Source organism: Phacochoerus africanus, chromosome 1 (genome assembly GCF_016906955.1).
Source record: "Phacochoerus africanus isolate WHEZ1 chromosome 1, ROS_Pafr_v1, whole genome shotgun sequence".
In the NCBI taxonomy this organism is placed as follows: Eukaryota; Metazoa; Chordata; class Mammalia; order Artiodactyla; family Suidae; genus Phacochoerus; species Phacochoerus africanus.
Window position 1 is genome coordinate 44,766,170 of NC_062544.1, and position 17,704 is coordinate 44,783,873.

Here is a 17,704-nt window from a genome sequence, read left to right on the forward strand (position 1 = left end):
AAAGTGGATTCCTGGCCCCCACACCCGGAAATTCTGAGTTTGGTTATCCTACTCTCTGTACTCTGAGGCAGTATAGATGAGAAAACTGAGTTCAGAAGGGTTATATGACTGGTCCATTATTACTGAGGTCGTAAGTAGCAGAGCCAGAAACAAAACTACAGGTTACTGAGTCAGCTGCTTCATGAAACAAGTAATACTCCCTGAATTCTAATTTTCTCCCTTCCTTTTCTTCCTATCCCAACCCACTTATTTATAACATGTATGCAGGCGTGTACACACACACACACACACACACACACACACACACACTCACTCCACATCCTCTTATTACAGACGTTAGATGATTTAGAAGCTGCCCTAAGACAAGTTCCTTAACCTTTCTGTATTTCAGTTTCTTCACTTAACCTGTAAGAGTAGTGAACCTGATAAGATTTTGGGGAAGATTAAATGAGATACATATGTATGTATATAAAACACTGGGCAATTATTTGCACAGAGTAAATATCCAATATATCTTTTCTGCCCCAAGCTATAGTTCAGAGGAGACAAATCAAGAGTTGGAGAGCCTTTAGGTAAAGACAGTGAAACCCGGGGCCTTAGTACAACTCTGTCTTTTTGCAGATAAGGAAAGGCAGACATAGAGATCTGTCCAGTCACCCACACAGTAACAGAAACCAAGACCTCTTCCCTGACAGCTTAGTTCCTTTGCCCTTACTGATTTGTCTAAAGTGAGAGTTTTGGATGGTGTGAATTCAGTCACTGAATGAAACTCAAGTCTGACCTTGTCTTTAAGCAGAAACCTAATCACAAAGACCATCTAGTTAAGGAAAGAGTCACGCAGCCTTGAATCCTAGTCTGGCTTAGAGAAGCCAAAGAAAAAGGATTTAGTTTGGCAGAGCCTAGGGGCTTTCCTTTTCACATTGAAATTTAAGGAGACAAGAGAAGGTAAAGATCTTTGATCGACTGTAGCTTAACGAAAAAGAAATGGAAAGATGAAGTGCTTTTCCTAAAATAAACCTGAGAACCTTTTGAGGTTTGCATAAAGGCACAGTACAAACATCTTGGGGCTTATTTAGAGCCTTGTGCTGACTTGGCCATCAAGGGCTACTCCACCCAAGGAAAAGAGGCTCTGCCAGGCACGCACAGCCCGATCCTGTTTTGATCGAACTTGGTCCCGCCTTGTATTTGTGCATATTTGACACCTCTGACTACATGTGAAGCCCAAGCAGATAGATATACACAGCTTTTTCCAGCAGTCTAGCTGTCCCCAAGACAAGCTTCTTAAGAAGGACCTCCGTTCCTTCAGAAAAATCACAATTCTCCCACCACTATTCCCTGTGAGACTGAGAGAAGCAAGCCTTGAAGGTCGTTCTATTCTTTCTTCCCAGTTCTATCTGGAGAACCTCTTCGGACAAACCGAGTCCTTCCTGCTATTCCAAGTCAGCGAGGACACAGCCCACCAACTGAAGAGAGCGAAAACTCCGCCAATCCCACCAATGATAAAAATTAACTGTGGGTCACTGACTGTAAAAAATATAGATTATATATATTTTCAATTGTCAAAGAATAAGATTACTTTAGTTGGTAAAACAAAGACTAATTTAGTAAATTGCATTCTATAAGCCATTCATGGTTTTATAACTCAAAATTCTTTATTCCAAATAAGCACTTAGAATCTTTGACTGTGTGTATATTATAAGTCTGTGAGTTTCTGTGACCTCTACATGCCAAAATAAAAATTCACAATATGTTATCAGCAGGGAACCTTAGCTATGTTTGGTTTGCTGTGTGGCATGTTTTGACTTTATTTAATGATTTTGTAGGGTTGGTTTTTTTTTTTAATGTATGCTTTGCTGAGTAATAAACAAAGAAAGCACATTGCAGGTGTGTTCTTTACATTTATTGCAATTCTACTTTAGACTAAAAAACAATTAAAATTAAAGAAGTAAATTCCTTTAATCAGTTCGTGTTTATGGCTTTTCAATGTACAGTCTTCTGCAAAATATTTTCTAACATTGTCAGCTTCTGGCTAAAGCCCAAATCACTTAACAGTGTTTATGTATCTTCTTTGTTTTTTTATTATTTCCACCTATTGTCATTTTCAGATATGATTGATTGTTCCAAGACTGAGAAGATCATGTGAGTTGGAAAGGTCTACATTCTGGCCTACCAGAATGAAATAGACATTTCTCATACATTCCTCAAATACTTTACATATTTAATCATTCTTTTTTTCTGTTTCAAAATAATGGTCTCTGTCTACTCAAGACATTTTCATACTTATGGCTTAGCAGAGTTTGAAAGACTACTACTAACTGCAGATCTCCTTATTAAGATATTTGTGTATCGTTTGGATTGATTTAAACAAGGCTTAGCCATATAAGTCACTCCATGCTATTTCCAAGTCTGCATGTTATTCTGGAAATATCTCAAGTATAACATTTACCATTTTATGTTAGTATTATTTATTGAATGAGATAATAAAAACCATGTGCCATTAACTAAATAGAAGCTCCTCTGAGGCCAAATCACATTCTACTTTGCACTTCTAGAAATGTGTACAGTACCTGGAACATACTTGGCATTCAATCACCTAACTTTTTTATTTTTTTTTTTTTTAGGAGAAAAGGAAGGAAATACAGAGATACAAAGGGAGTTGCCAAAGTACAGAGATGTAAGAAGTGATAATGGAAGAATTTATTATTCCACAGTCTCATTTTGATAGTGATAGTCATCTGAATCAGAGATTGTAATAGAGAAGGCCTCTGGGAGTTTTCTTGTGGCACAGTGGGTTAAGGATCCAGTGTGGTCACTGCAGCAGCTCAGGTCACTGCTGTGATGCAGATTCAGTCCATGGCAGGGGAACTTCCACATGCCATGGGTATGGCAAAATAAAGAAAGAGAGACAGACAGACAGACAGAAGGAAAGCAAGCAAGCAAGAAAGCAAGCAAGCAAGCCTATGCACCAGCCTCCCAAGGTAGACAGTAGCTAGAGGGAAAGCAAATCCTGGTGCAAATGGAAGTGCTCTCAGGACATAGATTCTGAAGGGTTTTCTTTCCTTTTTGTGTGTGTGGGGGGGGGGTCTATTTTTGTCTTTGAAGAATCATGCTTTGTAAGTATCAGGTAGGCTGTTCATTTCTGTCACTTAGCTACTTCTGAATCCATGTCCATCCACGAGTAGGTACCTGGCCCTACCCTGCCTCAGCTAGCTGGGATAGCCCAGCCTCTGCTTCAGTAAAGAACAACACCCATATCTCATTGGCTAACACAATTTTTTTTCTCATTCACAATATATGCCTCACTTCCAACTGGCAGAGTCGGCTGCTGTAGATTCCATTTCAACATATACTTCCTTGGCTACCAAAATAGAGAAAATCAGAGGTGAGTCTCATCACTTGCTCTCACATCTTATTTGCCAGATTAAGCCATATGGACATGCCTAACGTCAAAGGGGATAGAGAAATGCAATCCTTCCATTTGTGTCAGAATATTTGTAAATATTCGGAATATTTACAAATTATCCAAAAGATTACCACACTAACTAAAGCTCACGCCCCAAGAGATCACCAAGTGATGCTAAGAAATCAAAGCAATAAAACAACACAAAACACCCCTGCATAAAACCCCCCATCCCCCAACACCTACATTTATATATACACACATAGACTCTTCTAGAATTGGGCCTTTCCATCCATGTTGTTTTAAGAATCTTTTCTGTTTTGTTTTGTTTTGTTGTCTTTTAGGGCTGCACCTGTGGCATATGGAAGTTCCCAGGCTAGGGGTTGAATCAGACCTGCAGCCTCCAGCCTATGCCACAGCCACAGCAATGAGGGATCCGAGCTGCATCTGCAACCTACACCACGGCTCACAGCAACACCAGAACCTTAACCCACTGAGCAAGGCCAGGAATGCAACCCTCATCCTCATGGATACTAGTTGTATTGGTGCTGAGCCACAATGGGAACTCCAAGAATCTTCTCTTAGCTACGAAGAAGTAATGTGCTGCCCACTACCACCTCTTTAAATAGAGCAGCTCTTCTTTTGCCTGTAAGTAAAGTTGCCTGTTTGGGGGTAGAGTCTTCCTTAGTATTTTACTGACCAAATCAGATAGAAGTGTTCACCAATTTGTGCCCAACTTTAAAAAATTTTCAAGCCACTTTTTCATCTAAGTTTTTTTGTTTTGTTTTGTTTTTTTGTTTGTTTTTTTTTTTTTTTTCAGGGCTACACCTGCAACTATGGAAGTTCCCAGGCTAGGTGTTGAATTAGAGCTGTAGCTGCCAGCTACAGCCATAACCATGCCAGATCCTAACTGAATCTGTGACCCATGCCGCAGCTCATGGCAACACCAGATTCTTAACCCACTGAGTGGGACCAAGGATTGAACCCATGTCCTCATGGGTACTAGTCACATTCATTACCTCTGAGCCACAGTAGGAACTCCCTGAAATGATTTTTTTGTTGTTCTTTTACAGCTTATATTTCCCTTCATTGCTAAGGACATAAAAATCATAACTTGGCACACATTATTTCATTTGGATCATTACATCAACCTATATCCCCTGAGAACAGAAAAGGGATCACTGCAGAGAGAGAACTAAGTAATTTGCCCAAAGTCACACAGCTAATTTCGGAATACCTTGGCAATATTGCAGGTTCAGCTCCAGACCACCACAAAAAAAGTGAACATTACTCTCAGTTTTCCTAATGTGTGGACCACTAGCAAGTTGTAAGGTGATTTACCATTCACCAGTAATAAACTTTTTACTAGGAATTTAATAATTAGCAAGATATTTCCTGTTTTTCACATATTAATGTGATAACTACCGTTGTCCTTTTGGTGACAACTGTGCTAGTATAACATGCTAATTAGAAACTTCTCAGCTTTTTGGAGTTCCCATCGTGGCTCAGTGGTTAACGAATCTGACTAGGAACCATGAGGTTGCGGGTTTGATCCCTGGCCTTGCTCAGTGGGTTAAGGATCTGGCATTGCCATGAGCTGTGGTGTAGGTCGCAGACACAGCTCGGATCTGGCGTTGCTGTGGCTGTGGTGTAGGCCAGCAGCTACAGCTCCAATTAGACCCCTAGCCTGGGAACCTCCATATGCGTGGGAGCGGCCCAAGAAAAGGCAAAAAGACCAAAAAAAAAGAAAGAAAGAAAGAAACTTCTCAGCTTTTGATACAATTTATTCATTGCCTTTCCAGATTCGGCCTCTGGAGATGTCCTCAAAGTCATTCAGCTGCTTGAAAGACAAAGGCTGGACTAAAATGGAAATCAGAATGGCAAGGTATTTGCTTTGAAGAACAATAGTTTTGATTGAAACCTATAGTTTGTTGACAGACTTCTTCTACCAGTATTAATATTTCTATGTCAATGTCTAGGAAATATGTGGTTCTGATAGAATTCCCTGATTTTAAGATATCATTTTACCCTGAAGGGAATAAGAGAGTCAAGCCACTACATATGGAAACGCTATTGTGTTCCCTTAATTTAGGTTTCGGCTTGAGTGTTACAGCTCACCCTAAGGTCAAATATGTTCCTTCTTAATTACCCTATTTAAGCTTATGGTGAATTTGAAAATACTGTTTTCAAAAGACCATCTTTAAAATGCCAGGATACACTTGCTTAGAGACATGCATTGGTACATTTCAAAAAATAGAAGCAAACCGCAGAATCAGTGGTTATTTTTGTCTTTCTGGGAGGCACTATATTTCTAATCAGTCACTTGGTGGGGTTTTCTAAAATCACATTGTGGATCAAACCGTGACCTAAAAGAGTTGGAAGGGATAATAAGATGGAGTCATGGGAGTGTCGCGAGACATGTTTCTACAATCTTTTCTTGGCCTCTTTGCTGAAAACTCCACCTTGCCCTGCTTTACTTTATCCCATCTTCCTGCTGGAAAAACAGTCGCAGTGCTGGTAAATGATTTAAGAACAAAGACCTAAAGGCATAAGTTATTCATAGGGTCAGCTGAATGAGGACATAATGCATTGGTCTAGGCACACTGGACCTGTGCAGATTGGCACGCCATTTGCACAAGCATGACATGTCCTCTAAGGAATAAGAGAAAGAGGAACCTGGTGGCCAAGTGGTTTAAGAGCGGTCATTAACAGAATATGCATTAGCAAAGAAAACCAAAGTGCAAACCTAGGCACGCCATAGGCATGCCGTTTGCGGAAGCACAGTGAGGATTCTCTGGAATGCTATGCATAGATAACTAACTCAAATGCTAATGATTGTCATGTGCCTAAAGGTCAGAGTAAAAGCTTAATCTTCTACCAGCTAAGTGACTTTTAAAATAATAAAAGAACTTCTAAAATAATAAACAAACCCTATATCCTCCACCCAGAGCCCCCTCCTCACTTGAGGTATTCCTAAAGAGCACCATAAAAGCAGTGTGGTTTCTTGAGGCGGTGCTCTTGGTCCCTGAGACCTTGAGTCCCCTGGTTCCCACCTTTACTTAAGATAAATATCTCTGTGTCTTGTTTTATGTTAACTTTTTTCCTTAAGTTTCACAGCACCTGTTCTTCAGCCCCATCCTGCTGAGCTGGTCTCGGCATGGGAGTCTGTTTATATTGGCTTAATTCTAGAAGATGAGAGCATTGGAGTTAAGTGTTTTCTGGAAGAAATTAACCTGTGTTAAACCAGATGATTACTCAAGAGTTCCCGTCGTGGCTCAGTGGTTAACGAATTCTACTAGGAACCATGAGGTTTCAGGTTCGATTCCTGACCATTACTCAATGGTTAAGGATCCTGTGTTGCCGTGAGCTGCGGTGTAAGTCGCAGACGCAGCTTGGATTCCACGTTGCTGTAGCTCTGGCATAGGCTGGCAGCTACAGATCCACTTTGACCCCTAGCCTGGGAACTCCATATGCCTCGGGTGTGACCCTAGAAAAGACAAAAATGGGTGATTACTCAAGGGAACTAAAAGGGGAGAAAAAAACCTAACTTCCAAGAACTCTACCTGGTTTAGCACAAGTGACTGGGTTGGTGGGCTCTTTCTACAAATATTAACAGTTGCTCAAATTTGCCTATATAGAATATAGGCTGAATAAATAATTCAGAAAGGAGGCTGTGTCAAAGGTATACCACACCTATGAAATTTTGGAACAGGAATACAATTACTGGATAATTAATGTATATAGACTATGGGACTAGAGAGACTTTATTGCTAAGCCCTGTTCTATCATTTGTATTGTATTGAGTTAAACACTAACTATATTTTAAAGTATAACTTAGTCAGGCTGCTAAGTTAGATGACAAGAGCAGAGTTTCTGAAAGCATGTAGGAGAACAACAACAAATAGAAAGTGAAGCCAGTCAGCATTATAGTTTATAGCTAGAAGGAGGCTACTAGAGGAGTTTCTAGGATTTATATGGCAAAGCCAAGCAAGACTGAATTCAAGAAAAGCTAAAAACCAAGACAGTGTTCTTATGTGACTAAGTAGTTCACTCTAAGATATCTATCCCAGTGTTCTCTGCACATGTCACTCAGGGAAGGGGTGGGGGATAGTGGGGTGCAGGGGGGATATAATACAAAGAAAAAAATTGTAAAGATTTAAGTCATCTGCTCTCCCTTGAATCTCTAGTCCCTGAGAGCTAGCCCATTAAATCTCTGTAGTAGGGAGTTTAGCAAGCACCACCTTACCTTTGCCACATCTTATCTTCATCTATAGATGGAGATGCAAACTTCCGTAAGGCCCTTTGTATGACTTATAAAGTAAATAAGATTTTGCTTCCATGGATGTGCTGGCACCAGTTCTCAACAGCTTGCAAGACTTGATTGTTAAATCTAGTATTTGGGAATTTTGTGAACTGTTGTTCAACCATTGGTGGCTTGAAAATGGCCGTGGTGGGAACATTTACACTATGGAAATTGGCAAACATTACAAATCAGGGCTTTATTTTATTTGAAATCTGGTTTATCAGTACAATATTGGGTATAACAATTTGGGGGAACATCTTTCAGAATTAAGAGCACTTAAATTTTTTTTTTTTTCCTGCAAAATGCGTTATTGGTTGCATTTGGACCATGGCTTGGGAGAAACCTCCAGGGTGGTTTAAAAGATGCCTACTGGCTACAGGGAGAGGCTCAGGCAGAAGCCCTGATACCAGAGGGGTGAGAGAGGGTCCCCTCCAGAGAAAGGCCACTGGGCTCCAGAGATTCCTAGTTGTGTTTGAGGATGAGCCTTTCCAAAATACACCCACCCAGGCCAGCCTGGGGGCCTGCCAGCCTGCAAGGTTAGTCAGGTGGTCACCCACCTTCTTGACAATTTCTCTTCCTCATCTAGAAAGTGGCTCTCCAGAAAGTCAGAGAGATGAGGGCAGACTAGGCATCCAGATCCAAAAGGGCCTGGTTCAGATTCTTTTCCAAGGCCATGGCTGCTTCCATGGTATCCAGAGTTTTACCTCACTCATCCTGGGCATCTTCTGCACATCCTGCACAACATGAGGGCTCAGCCTCCATGTTGGTTTTGCATCTTCAAGAGATTCTTGGTGGCCTCACGCTTCTCCTCAGCCAACTCAGAAAAGAAGTTGCCCATGCCCGCCAGAGCCACATCATCACAGTCAAAATAGATGCCCAGAGAGAGATCAGAGTGGGAGACCCACAGGTGCAGGTTGACCAGGCAGTTGGCAGTTGATGGTGGCCTCCACCTGGGTGGAATAATTCTGACAACTTTGGGAGCTCATGACTGATCCACAATAAAGAGGTAAACTCAAAAAAAAAAAAAAAATGGTGTTGGTTGCTCTTGGAGGCAGAGGATGGTTGAGAAGATGGTTGTGAAGGTTGTGACTGGAAAAGAGCTGGAAGGTGGTTGGAGGCTGAAAGGAGGCACATCTCTGGATCTGTTCCATTCAAACACTTCTGAAGCAAAAGACAGACCACGGGACCATGGAGTGCACTGCAATAATATTTTTAAAATGTATTCCTTTGCTAACACTAATGCTGGAGAACAGGACTCATGCCTGTCTCAAGAGGAATTGCCACATGTCTAGGTTTTGCTGTATTAAATTATAACATCTCATGGGATAGAATTCAGTCCAAGGGTTTAATGAGACCCATCTCATGAGTCAGCACTACAACCAGAATGGGATTCCCCTCAGAGCTCATCTTGAGCCAGATCACACCTGAATGAGTATCCGTGGATGAACACTATTTTTTCTGTTAGGTTGTGAGCCTATTAACAGCTCACAGCTCAATGTAGTCAGTTTTTTTTTCTGATCAGGTAGCCTGGCCTTAATGTAGGCAGAGCTCTCTCTGACTGCATATCTGATCTTGTTACCCCCGCCCCCAACATTCAGGAAACACATGTGATCCCCCTTTGCTGCCCTCCTAGCTAAGAAATAAACATCACCTCATGGTAAGGGATGAAAGTCAGGCAGGAAATATCTTTCCTTAGGCCAGCTCTCCCAGAATCAAGAGGAGAAACAAGTTTTATTTGTTTGTTTTTGTTTTTTATGAGCCAGGCAAACTATATATCTTTTGTGCAGGAATGAATATATATGGGTTTGAATTCCTCAGCTAGTTGGCATAACCAATTACTATTGGTTGGTAAGGAGAAAGGTTGCTTTAAACTACATGGCCCAAGACCTCAGGCATCATTCAGATAGGCAGGAAGGCCTCTTTGATATCCAGTTCTAATGTCAAGATCTAGAAGTTATCTCCTTTTCTGTTCCATATTCTCTGTCCTTGCCTTAGCCTATTGTGGGTCAGCAGCAAGTAAGGTAAAAAATTCACACAGTCATTCACTCTTTCAACAAACATTCGCTGACTGCTTGAACTGGGGTAGGTGCTGCAGGAAAAAGAACATATAGAGTACAAAGGATATAAAAAAAAGTTTATATGAGGTTAAGTGATAAGGATGAGGTTAAATGATAAGGATTTGAAGCCAGAAAACTATCTTTTAATAAAGCAAAATATTGTTTCAAAAGTATTTCTCTACTTTTATTTCTCCACTCTAAGTTACAGTCCCAGAGTCACAGTCTCAGAGCCTGAAAATAAAGAAGACTAGACATGAACAAATTTGAATAAAAACTGAAATGATAATCCAGAGTATCAACACTGTTATCTCTTCAAGATCCTGACACTCAAAACCAAAGTCTTTTTTTGTAGGTGGTACAGGTCAGAGTATGAGGAAATCTGGACTGGTTCTTATAAAGTGGTAATCTTACTGGTTAGGCAAAAAAAAAAAAATTTTTTTTTGACAAAGCTGCTTCAGTATCAAAAGGCATTGCATACATTTTCTTTCTCAGAATGATACTTCATGTTCATTTGACCTCATTTTTTCATCAGCAGACCTATTCAGGAAAGGAAAGCCAACTTCTGAGACTCTGTAGGAAGTGGAGAAGAGAAATGAGGGGTGGGCGGTGGAGATGAAGCTGATCCTCTCACCAGCCAGTCCCACTCCCAGTCAGGGCCCTTCTCAGCCCAAGCCAGAAGTGAGGTTTCTCAGGGTGGAGGGGCAGGAGGAACACGACCGAGCAATTTTCCTTCACGGAAATTACACTAGCAGAAAGTAGGGAGGCATTGATGGTACTCCTGAGGCACAGCGTTTTAATGGATTATCCATTACTTTCTCTCTTCATGCAAACCTTTTAACACAACTGCTCTCAAGAAGCAAAACAAACTGATTAGGGTGTTCCCATTTCTCTTAGCCATTTACCCGCCCTGTGGGTGTGCTCATGAACCCTGGAAGGGGAGAAGGAAGAAGCCTGGACTCCTCGACTTTCAAAGCAGTCTCCTGATGACAGAGAATTGGCTGATGTAGCACAGACCCAAATATGTGCACACATAGACATTGAGCCTCAGTTAAAAATAACCTCTCTTACTGGGTTTTCAGTGAAATGCTGGTTCTTATGAGAAAAGAAGTTTAGAACAAAGTATAAAGAAGGTCCTCAAGTGTGTTTTATCGTCAACATTTGAAAGTTAACTTTATAAATCCTAGTAATTTAATAAATACAATACTTGGCTCCAATAATTTAATAAATATAATACTTGGCTCTGTTTTTTTTTTTTCTTGCTTTGCTTTTTAGGGCCACATCCAAAGCATATAGAAGTTCCGAGGCTAGGGACTGAATCAGAGCTACAACTGCCAGCCTACACTTGAGCCACAGCAACTTGGGATCCCGGACCAACTGAGCAAGGGCAGGGATCAAACCCATGTCCTCATGGACCCTAGTTGGATTCATTTCCACTCTGTCACAATGGGAACTTGACTCTAATTTTTTTTGTTACTTTAAAATTGCACCAACATCAACATACGAGTAATTGCCTTTTTTCAATTAAACTGAATCTGAAGAATATATCTTCTTGATAATTTTTTTTTTTTTTGGTCTTTTTGCCATTTCTTGGGCCGCTCCTGAGGCACATGGAGATTCCCAGGCTAGGGGTCGAACCGGAGCCATAGCCACCAACCTACGCCAGAGCCACAGCAACGCGGGATCTGAGCCACATCTGCAACCTACACCGCAGCTCACGACAAGGCCAAATCCTTAACTCACTGAGCAAAGCCAGGGATCAAACCTGCAACCTCATGATTCCTAGTCAGATTCGTTAACCACTGAGCCACAACGGGAACTCCTTGACAATTTTTAAGAGAAAATGAATAATCTGATGAAGAAGAACGGCTATTTAGATCCCAAATATATGCTTTTATAGAATATGCTAGTCCTTCCAACTTTGCTAGTGTCCTTTTTGATGCAAAGAAAAATACTTGTCAATATTGACTTTAATCTTTTCGTTAAAAATTCCATAAAAAGTAATGGTAGAGAATAGTCTTTAATAAGTGTTACCTTGTTCTCATTTACCATGTCCCAATTCTCTTCTGCTGCTAACTTGGTTAATCGAGACAGTTGTGAACACCTGTTACGTGCTCTGTTCCAGGTGAGGGAGCTACAGCCATGAATAAAACAAAATGCCTACTCTCATAAACCTCGCTGTCTGTGAGGATGCCAGCCAAAATTCTCCAGGCTCCTTTTATACAGGTAAAGCAATTACAAAAAATGTTCATTATCTCAGGTTCTATTTTCTGACGTTGCCCCACCAATATCCCAGAAACTGCATAAAATCTGATTCCCAGTTACCGGCATTGCTGCTGATAATAGCCCATATTCTGCTGGGTTTTATTTCCTTTGAGAATTGATAAAATAAAAGGAGGGGAAAATAGAAAACCAGAAGGGACCATTCCACTTAATTTAGAGCGATTCTTTAAATGGGCAATAAAGACAAGGTTTCATTAGGAGGAAGTTTTCAGGAGGTATTTGATAATGAATAGCGAACAGGAGGCCAGAGTAGGGCATAAATAAAGGAGACTTTTACAGCTGGAAGGTAAGTGATGGAAGAGAAAGGAATAAAAATCAGTAATAGAAAGAGCCATCCAGACTTGCAGCAGAGAGAGCAAGAAAGAAAAGGAGAAAGAGAAAGGGGTTTATAGAGCACCCTGAACCTCAGAAAATCACACTTGTAGTTGAAGTCACAGTAGGAAAAAGGAAAAATGATGCAGCTAATGTCCTCTTGCTTCCTCTTACCAGGCCTGGTCTAAGTACCTCCCATTCATGATAAATGGTGAATCTTCCTCAGGCATTTCCCATGTGCAGCCACTGTTCTAAGTTCAGTACTTATGGGAGTCATCTTGTTTAAGCCTCACAACAACCCCAAAAGGTGAGTACCATTGTTATGCCCGTTTGCAAAGAAATTCACACAGCTGTAGGGATTCCAGTCCTGACCATCTGGCTTTAGAACCTGCCCTCTTTGTCCCCACACACTTTTATCTGCAGAGGGATCAGTGGCCTGCCGCTGAGATGGCCCCCACTCAGCAGGACCAGTCTCCTCTTCCTGGGCACATGGCGAAAGGACATTCCTAGCCCCTTGCAGTGGGGCGAGGCAGGGGCTGATTCTGCTGGCGAGTGGCTGTGATATGCCCACCTTCCCTAAAACCTTTCGTGGGGCTGGTGTTTGCACGCAGGCCATTCCCTCTCCAGGAGTGAGATGCAGAGGACCAGTGGAGAATTCTGAGGCCCCAAAAATGGTGGAGCCACTAGCTGGAAGTGGTACGGGTCCAGTTGCCAAAGACCCAGCTGGACCTTAATGTTTTCAAGAAATAGCCTTTCTAGTCTCAAATCACTGAGATTTAGGAATTGTTTTTACAGTAATTATTACTTACCCTGATTAATGGCTGAAGTCAACAGTGATTCTATTAAAAAGCAATTCTATCCGTTTCCTTTAAAACAGATAGTAATGAGACTAAAAATGGGAGATAATTAGATACTAATGAGATCGAACCGATGGGGAGTCATTTAATTGATTCAGTCGTTTTATTGTATCATGTGCTAAAGGCAGGAAGCTTTTTGGTGTTAAGAGCTCATCTTTTTTTTGAGAAAAGCTCCTCATCATCTATAACTATTAAAAAAAAAAGTCAGCAAAACAACAGAGTCGTTATTGGCTTTGCTTGTAGAGCTAACTCTTTAGAAATCTTGCTGACCAGCAACCTAGGTAATGGGAACCTGTGTGCTCTTGTGGGCCAGGGGGGGTTATTAACACAGAGCTGGTACAAGTTGAGTCTCTTAGTAGAGTCAACCTGAAACTGCGCTGGGGGAATCCCCAAGGCTGAACAGAGATATTTGTATTCAAGCCTCCTCAAGGAGGCTTCAATCTCCAGGCCATTGAGAGGCTGGACTCCTGGGTTCTATCAATGCATATTGCCCAAGAGATTTCTCCAGGAAAATTCCCACACACTCATCACAGCTCTCAGGGTTTGAAGATGTAAGGCTTTACACATGCACAGCTCCAGACAATGGCCTCTCTGCTCTGAGATTTTAACCATTCAGTCACTGCTGCTGCTTCTAGACCACTGGGGGCCTGAGAAGAGAACAGGAGGGGCATTGGCATCCTTAGGGCTCTGTCAATCATGGAATGCTCATCAAGAGATGCCCCCTCTTCCCACGTCCTGCTGATTACATACTACACATGATAACTTGTTCATGAGTGTTAAGGGAGAAGTATTTAATGTTTCTTCTTTCTCCATTTAGCATCACTAAATGTTAAATGGAGAACTCAGAAGGAAATGGGATTAATGGAGTGTCTGCTCTGCTGTTTTCCTGTCTATAGGTCCTTGAAATATGCCTCTGGATTTGCCTCTTCCATTGGGGTGGGGAGAAAAACCCAAGGATGCAGAGTCAAGGCCTTCTGGAAAGACAGACAACTTGGAAATCTATAAGCCTGAATCCCCAGACTGAGCATTCTCTGAAGGTGAATATAAATGGTCTTGTCTAAATCAAGGGCAATCTTTGGACCCTCTGTTTTTGGCCTCCCAGGCCTGGCTCTTGGTCAAGTACTGCAGTTATTAAGCTGGCAGATCCCCAGCCTAATTTAAAAAAAAAAAAAAGCAGTCAGCTTTATGTTCTTTGCAGAAGCAATGAGCCAACTGGTATTCTGAGTGCTTCCACAACACCAGAGGTTACTTCATTCTGCTTTGCAATAGTCTAATGCATATTCCTAAGAGAAGAGTGTTACTTATTTTGGTATCTTCTGTGAGTAGCTTTCAATACCCTAAAATCATAGAGAACGTTGGAACTGAAAGAGATCCTAATGAAACTTAATTGTCCTCCTTTTTGCGAACTGAATGTCTTAGCCTAGAGTCTCTAAACATCCTTCCAGCTGTAAAAGTCCATGATTCTGTGTATATGATATATGTGTATGGATAGAGACACATACATATGAAAAGAGGCCATAAAGTATCAAACTGAGTTTTTTTTAGCAAACATTCCAAAATGTATATATGACCCATTTTTTGAAGAAGTTAGTCTCAGCAGAGTATGAACATTAATGCCATTTTCATCTTGCTCACCATTCCATAGTAAACATGGACCATCTTTTCAGGTCCCAGATAAAATCTCAAGCAGGACTAATAGCTGTCCCAGGTCCAAGAACATTCTGTCATTTTACAACTTCAGAGCAGTTTAATATCCAAACTCCAGGAGTTCCCGTCGTGGCACAGTGGTTAACGAATCCAACTAGGAACCATGAGGTTGCGGGTTCGGCCCCTGCCCTTGCTCAGTGGGTTAAGGATCCGGCGTTGCCGTGAGCTGTGGTGTAGGTTGCAGACGCGGCTCGGATCCCACGTTGCTGTGGCTCTGGCGTAGGCGTGGCTACAGCTCCGATTAGACCCCTAGCCTGGGAACCTCCATATGCCGCGGGAGTGGCCCAAGAAATAGCAAAAAAGACAAAAAAAAACAAAAAACTCCAACCTAATTCTTTTTTTTTTTTTTTTTGGTCTTTCTGTTCTTCGAGGGCTGCACCCATGGCATATGGAAGTTCCCAGGCTAGGGATCTAAATGGAGCTGTTACCACTGGCCTACGCCACAGCCACAGCAACACCAGATCCAAGCCGAGTCTGTGACTTACACCATAGCTCACGGCAACGCTGGATCCTTAACCCACTGAGTGAGGCCAGGGATAGAACCTGCAACCTCATGGTTCCTAGTTAGATTCATTTCCACTGCACCACGACGGGAACTCCCCAACCTAATTCTTATCTAAACTTCTAGATCAAGTCGTCTTCAGACTTGAAAGCCTGCAGCAGAGAACTGGGTATCATTGGTTTCTTTTCTCCTCCCTTATCCACCTCTTCTCCAACTCCCTAGCAAATGCTCTAGACTGCTCATAGTCAGACCCAGGAGAGAGAGTGGATGAGGAACAAAGATGCAGTCCTAGAAGGCTGATAGAGTTGCACTCTGGCTTCTGCCCTCCACATGCTAGCTGTGGCATAGCTGCCTCTTTCCCCAGGGGGACTTCTTAAAAGTTTATCCCATCAGTCCGTCAGTCTCCCTTGCTTATGTCTCCCCACCTGCCCCAAGATTCTGACCGTCTGCCTTTTTTTTTTCTCCGCTTTTTAGGGCCTCACCTGAAGCATATAGATGTTCCTAGGCAAGGGGTCAAATCAGAGCTACAGCTGCTGGCTTACGCCACAGCCACAGCAATGCAGGATCCAAGCCACATCTGCGACCTACACCACAGCTCATGGCCATGATCCTTAACCCACTGATCGAGGCCAGGGATTAAACCCTCAACCTCATGGTTCCTAGTTGGATTCGTTTCCACTGCGCCACGAGGGGAACTCCCTGCCTCCCCTTCTGTTGGGATCCCTTCTCTAAGAAGTTCTCTTAAGCAAGATCCCTTGGTCTTAGTCCACTCAGGCTGCTATAGCAAAATACCACGGACTAGGTGGCTTATAAAAAACAAAATTTCAATCTCTCAGGTCCGGAAGCTGGAAAGCTGAGATCAGGGTACCAGCATAGTTGTGTGAGGGCCCTCTTCTGGGTTGCAGACTACTGACCTCTCTGGAGTCCTTACATGGTAAAAGGGGCTAGGAAGCTCTGTGGGATTTCTTTTACAAGAACACGAATCCTTTTTATGAGGGCTTGACTCTCCTGATCTAATCACTAATCACCTCCAAAAGCCTCACTTACCAATACCACCCCCTTTGACTAGGTCATAGGAGTGGAGCCCTCACCTGTGGGATCAGTGCCCTTTTAAAAGAGACTCCAGAGAGCTCCCTTGCTGCCTTCACCATGTGAGAACAGAGGGAGAAGATAGCCATCAGTGATCTAGGAAGCAGGCCCCTGCCAGACATCGAAACTGTGGGCACCTGGATCTTGAACTTCCCAGCCTCAGAAATGTGAGAAATAAGTATCTGTTATAAGCCACCTAGTCGATGGTACTTTTTATAGCAGCTCAAATGAAGACAACGTCTGTTCTCCCCAGTCTCAATGGTGGTTTAAGGAAGCATTAAACAGTGTAATTTCTTCTCTATGAAGATAAAAAAGAAAACTTAATCCAGGAATGCCTGGCTATTCCTATTGGGTCTGTGCTATTCTATGACAGATGTGAGTAAAGACTCCTAAGATGGCAACTGTAAGTTCAGATATATAAGATACATTTTTTTTCAGCCCCGACAGATAGGCTCAAAATCTCAGGCATGTAAACATCTGTTTGCTCCATAAAAAATTCCACTAACTCATAAATAATGACTCCATTGTGCCCCACAGTGACCTCCTTTTTCCCGGTACGTATTAGCAATTGCATTCCTATAAGCAAACCAAAAGATGGCTTATTAGTTTTCTATTCACTTAATTGTTAGAGATGGGAAACATGTGGCCCAGTTCAACAAGTTTAAAAACAATCTCTAAACAAGCACATTTTTCAGCAGTGATGATTTGGCATTAACAGTCCCAGGCATCTAATGAAAGGCTGTATGCATACTACTAAAACGTATCATGGATAGTCTATCACCCTGAGGTCGACATTGCTTAAAGTCAGTGAATAGTCCTTGGGGGCTTTTACACACCAATCCCTACAAAAATGATCTCAGTTTTAATCACCACTGGAATGAAAGAAGAAAAAATGAAAGTGAATTTACTTAAATGTCATTTCAGTGGGAGAATAAGGAAGTGGTTTGGCTTTGTTCCCTACCACTGGAAAATTGCATGACACACAGTAAGTGCTCGATGAATATTATTCTTGATGATGAAAGAAATGTGAGGACAATCATCTTAATGTTCTCAGGACAGACCATGTCATTAAATCACTCTTGCCCACAAGCATGGGTTGGAATCACCCATGTATTCAGCAGCTATTGGTGCCAGCATTGTGTAAGATGTTGGAAACGTTACAACCAGACTTGGTGCTGCCCTCAAGGTGCTTGTAGC

General features: G+C 42.0%; 1 protein-coding gene, 1 long non-coding RNA gene and 1 pseudogene across 2 annotated transcripts in view; 2 read left to right on the forward strand and 1 right to left on the reverse strand.

The window, feature by feature from the left end:
- ANKRD55 (ankyrin repeat domain 55) overlaps nt 1–1,817 on the forward strand; it is a 113,947-nt gene extending 112,130 nt beyond the window's left edge. Inside the window, exon 12 of the mRNA XM_047758445.1 lies at nt 1,389–1,817. Within this exon, the coding sequence (XP_047614401.1) occupies nt 1,389–1,510 (122 nt within the window). The 3' untranslated portion in view covers nt 1,511–1,817. The remainder of the gene's footprint in view (nt 1–1,388) is intronic.
- A 6,348-nt stretch (nt 1,818–8,165) lies between these two features.
- On the reverse strand, nt 8,166–8,689 carry LOC125111773 (ferritin light chain-like; annotated as a pseudogene).
- A 3,840-nt stretch (nt 8,690–12,529) lies between these two features.
- LOC125111779 (uncharacterized) lies at nt 12,530–16,706 on the forward strand. The gene is made up of 3 exons (XR_007130935.1): nt 12,530–12,659; nt 14,106–14,246; nt 16,488–16,706. It is a non-coding gene; the product is annotated as an uncharacterized LOC125111779 (long non-coding RNA).
- Nucleotides 16,707–17,704: the final 998 nt, after the last annotated feature.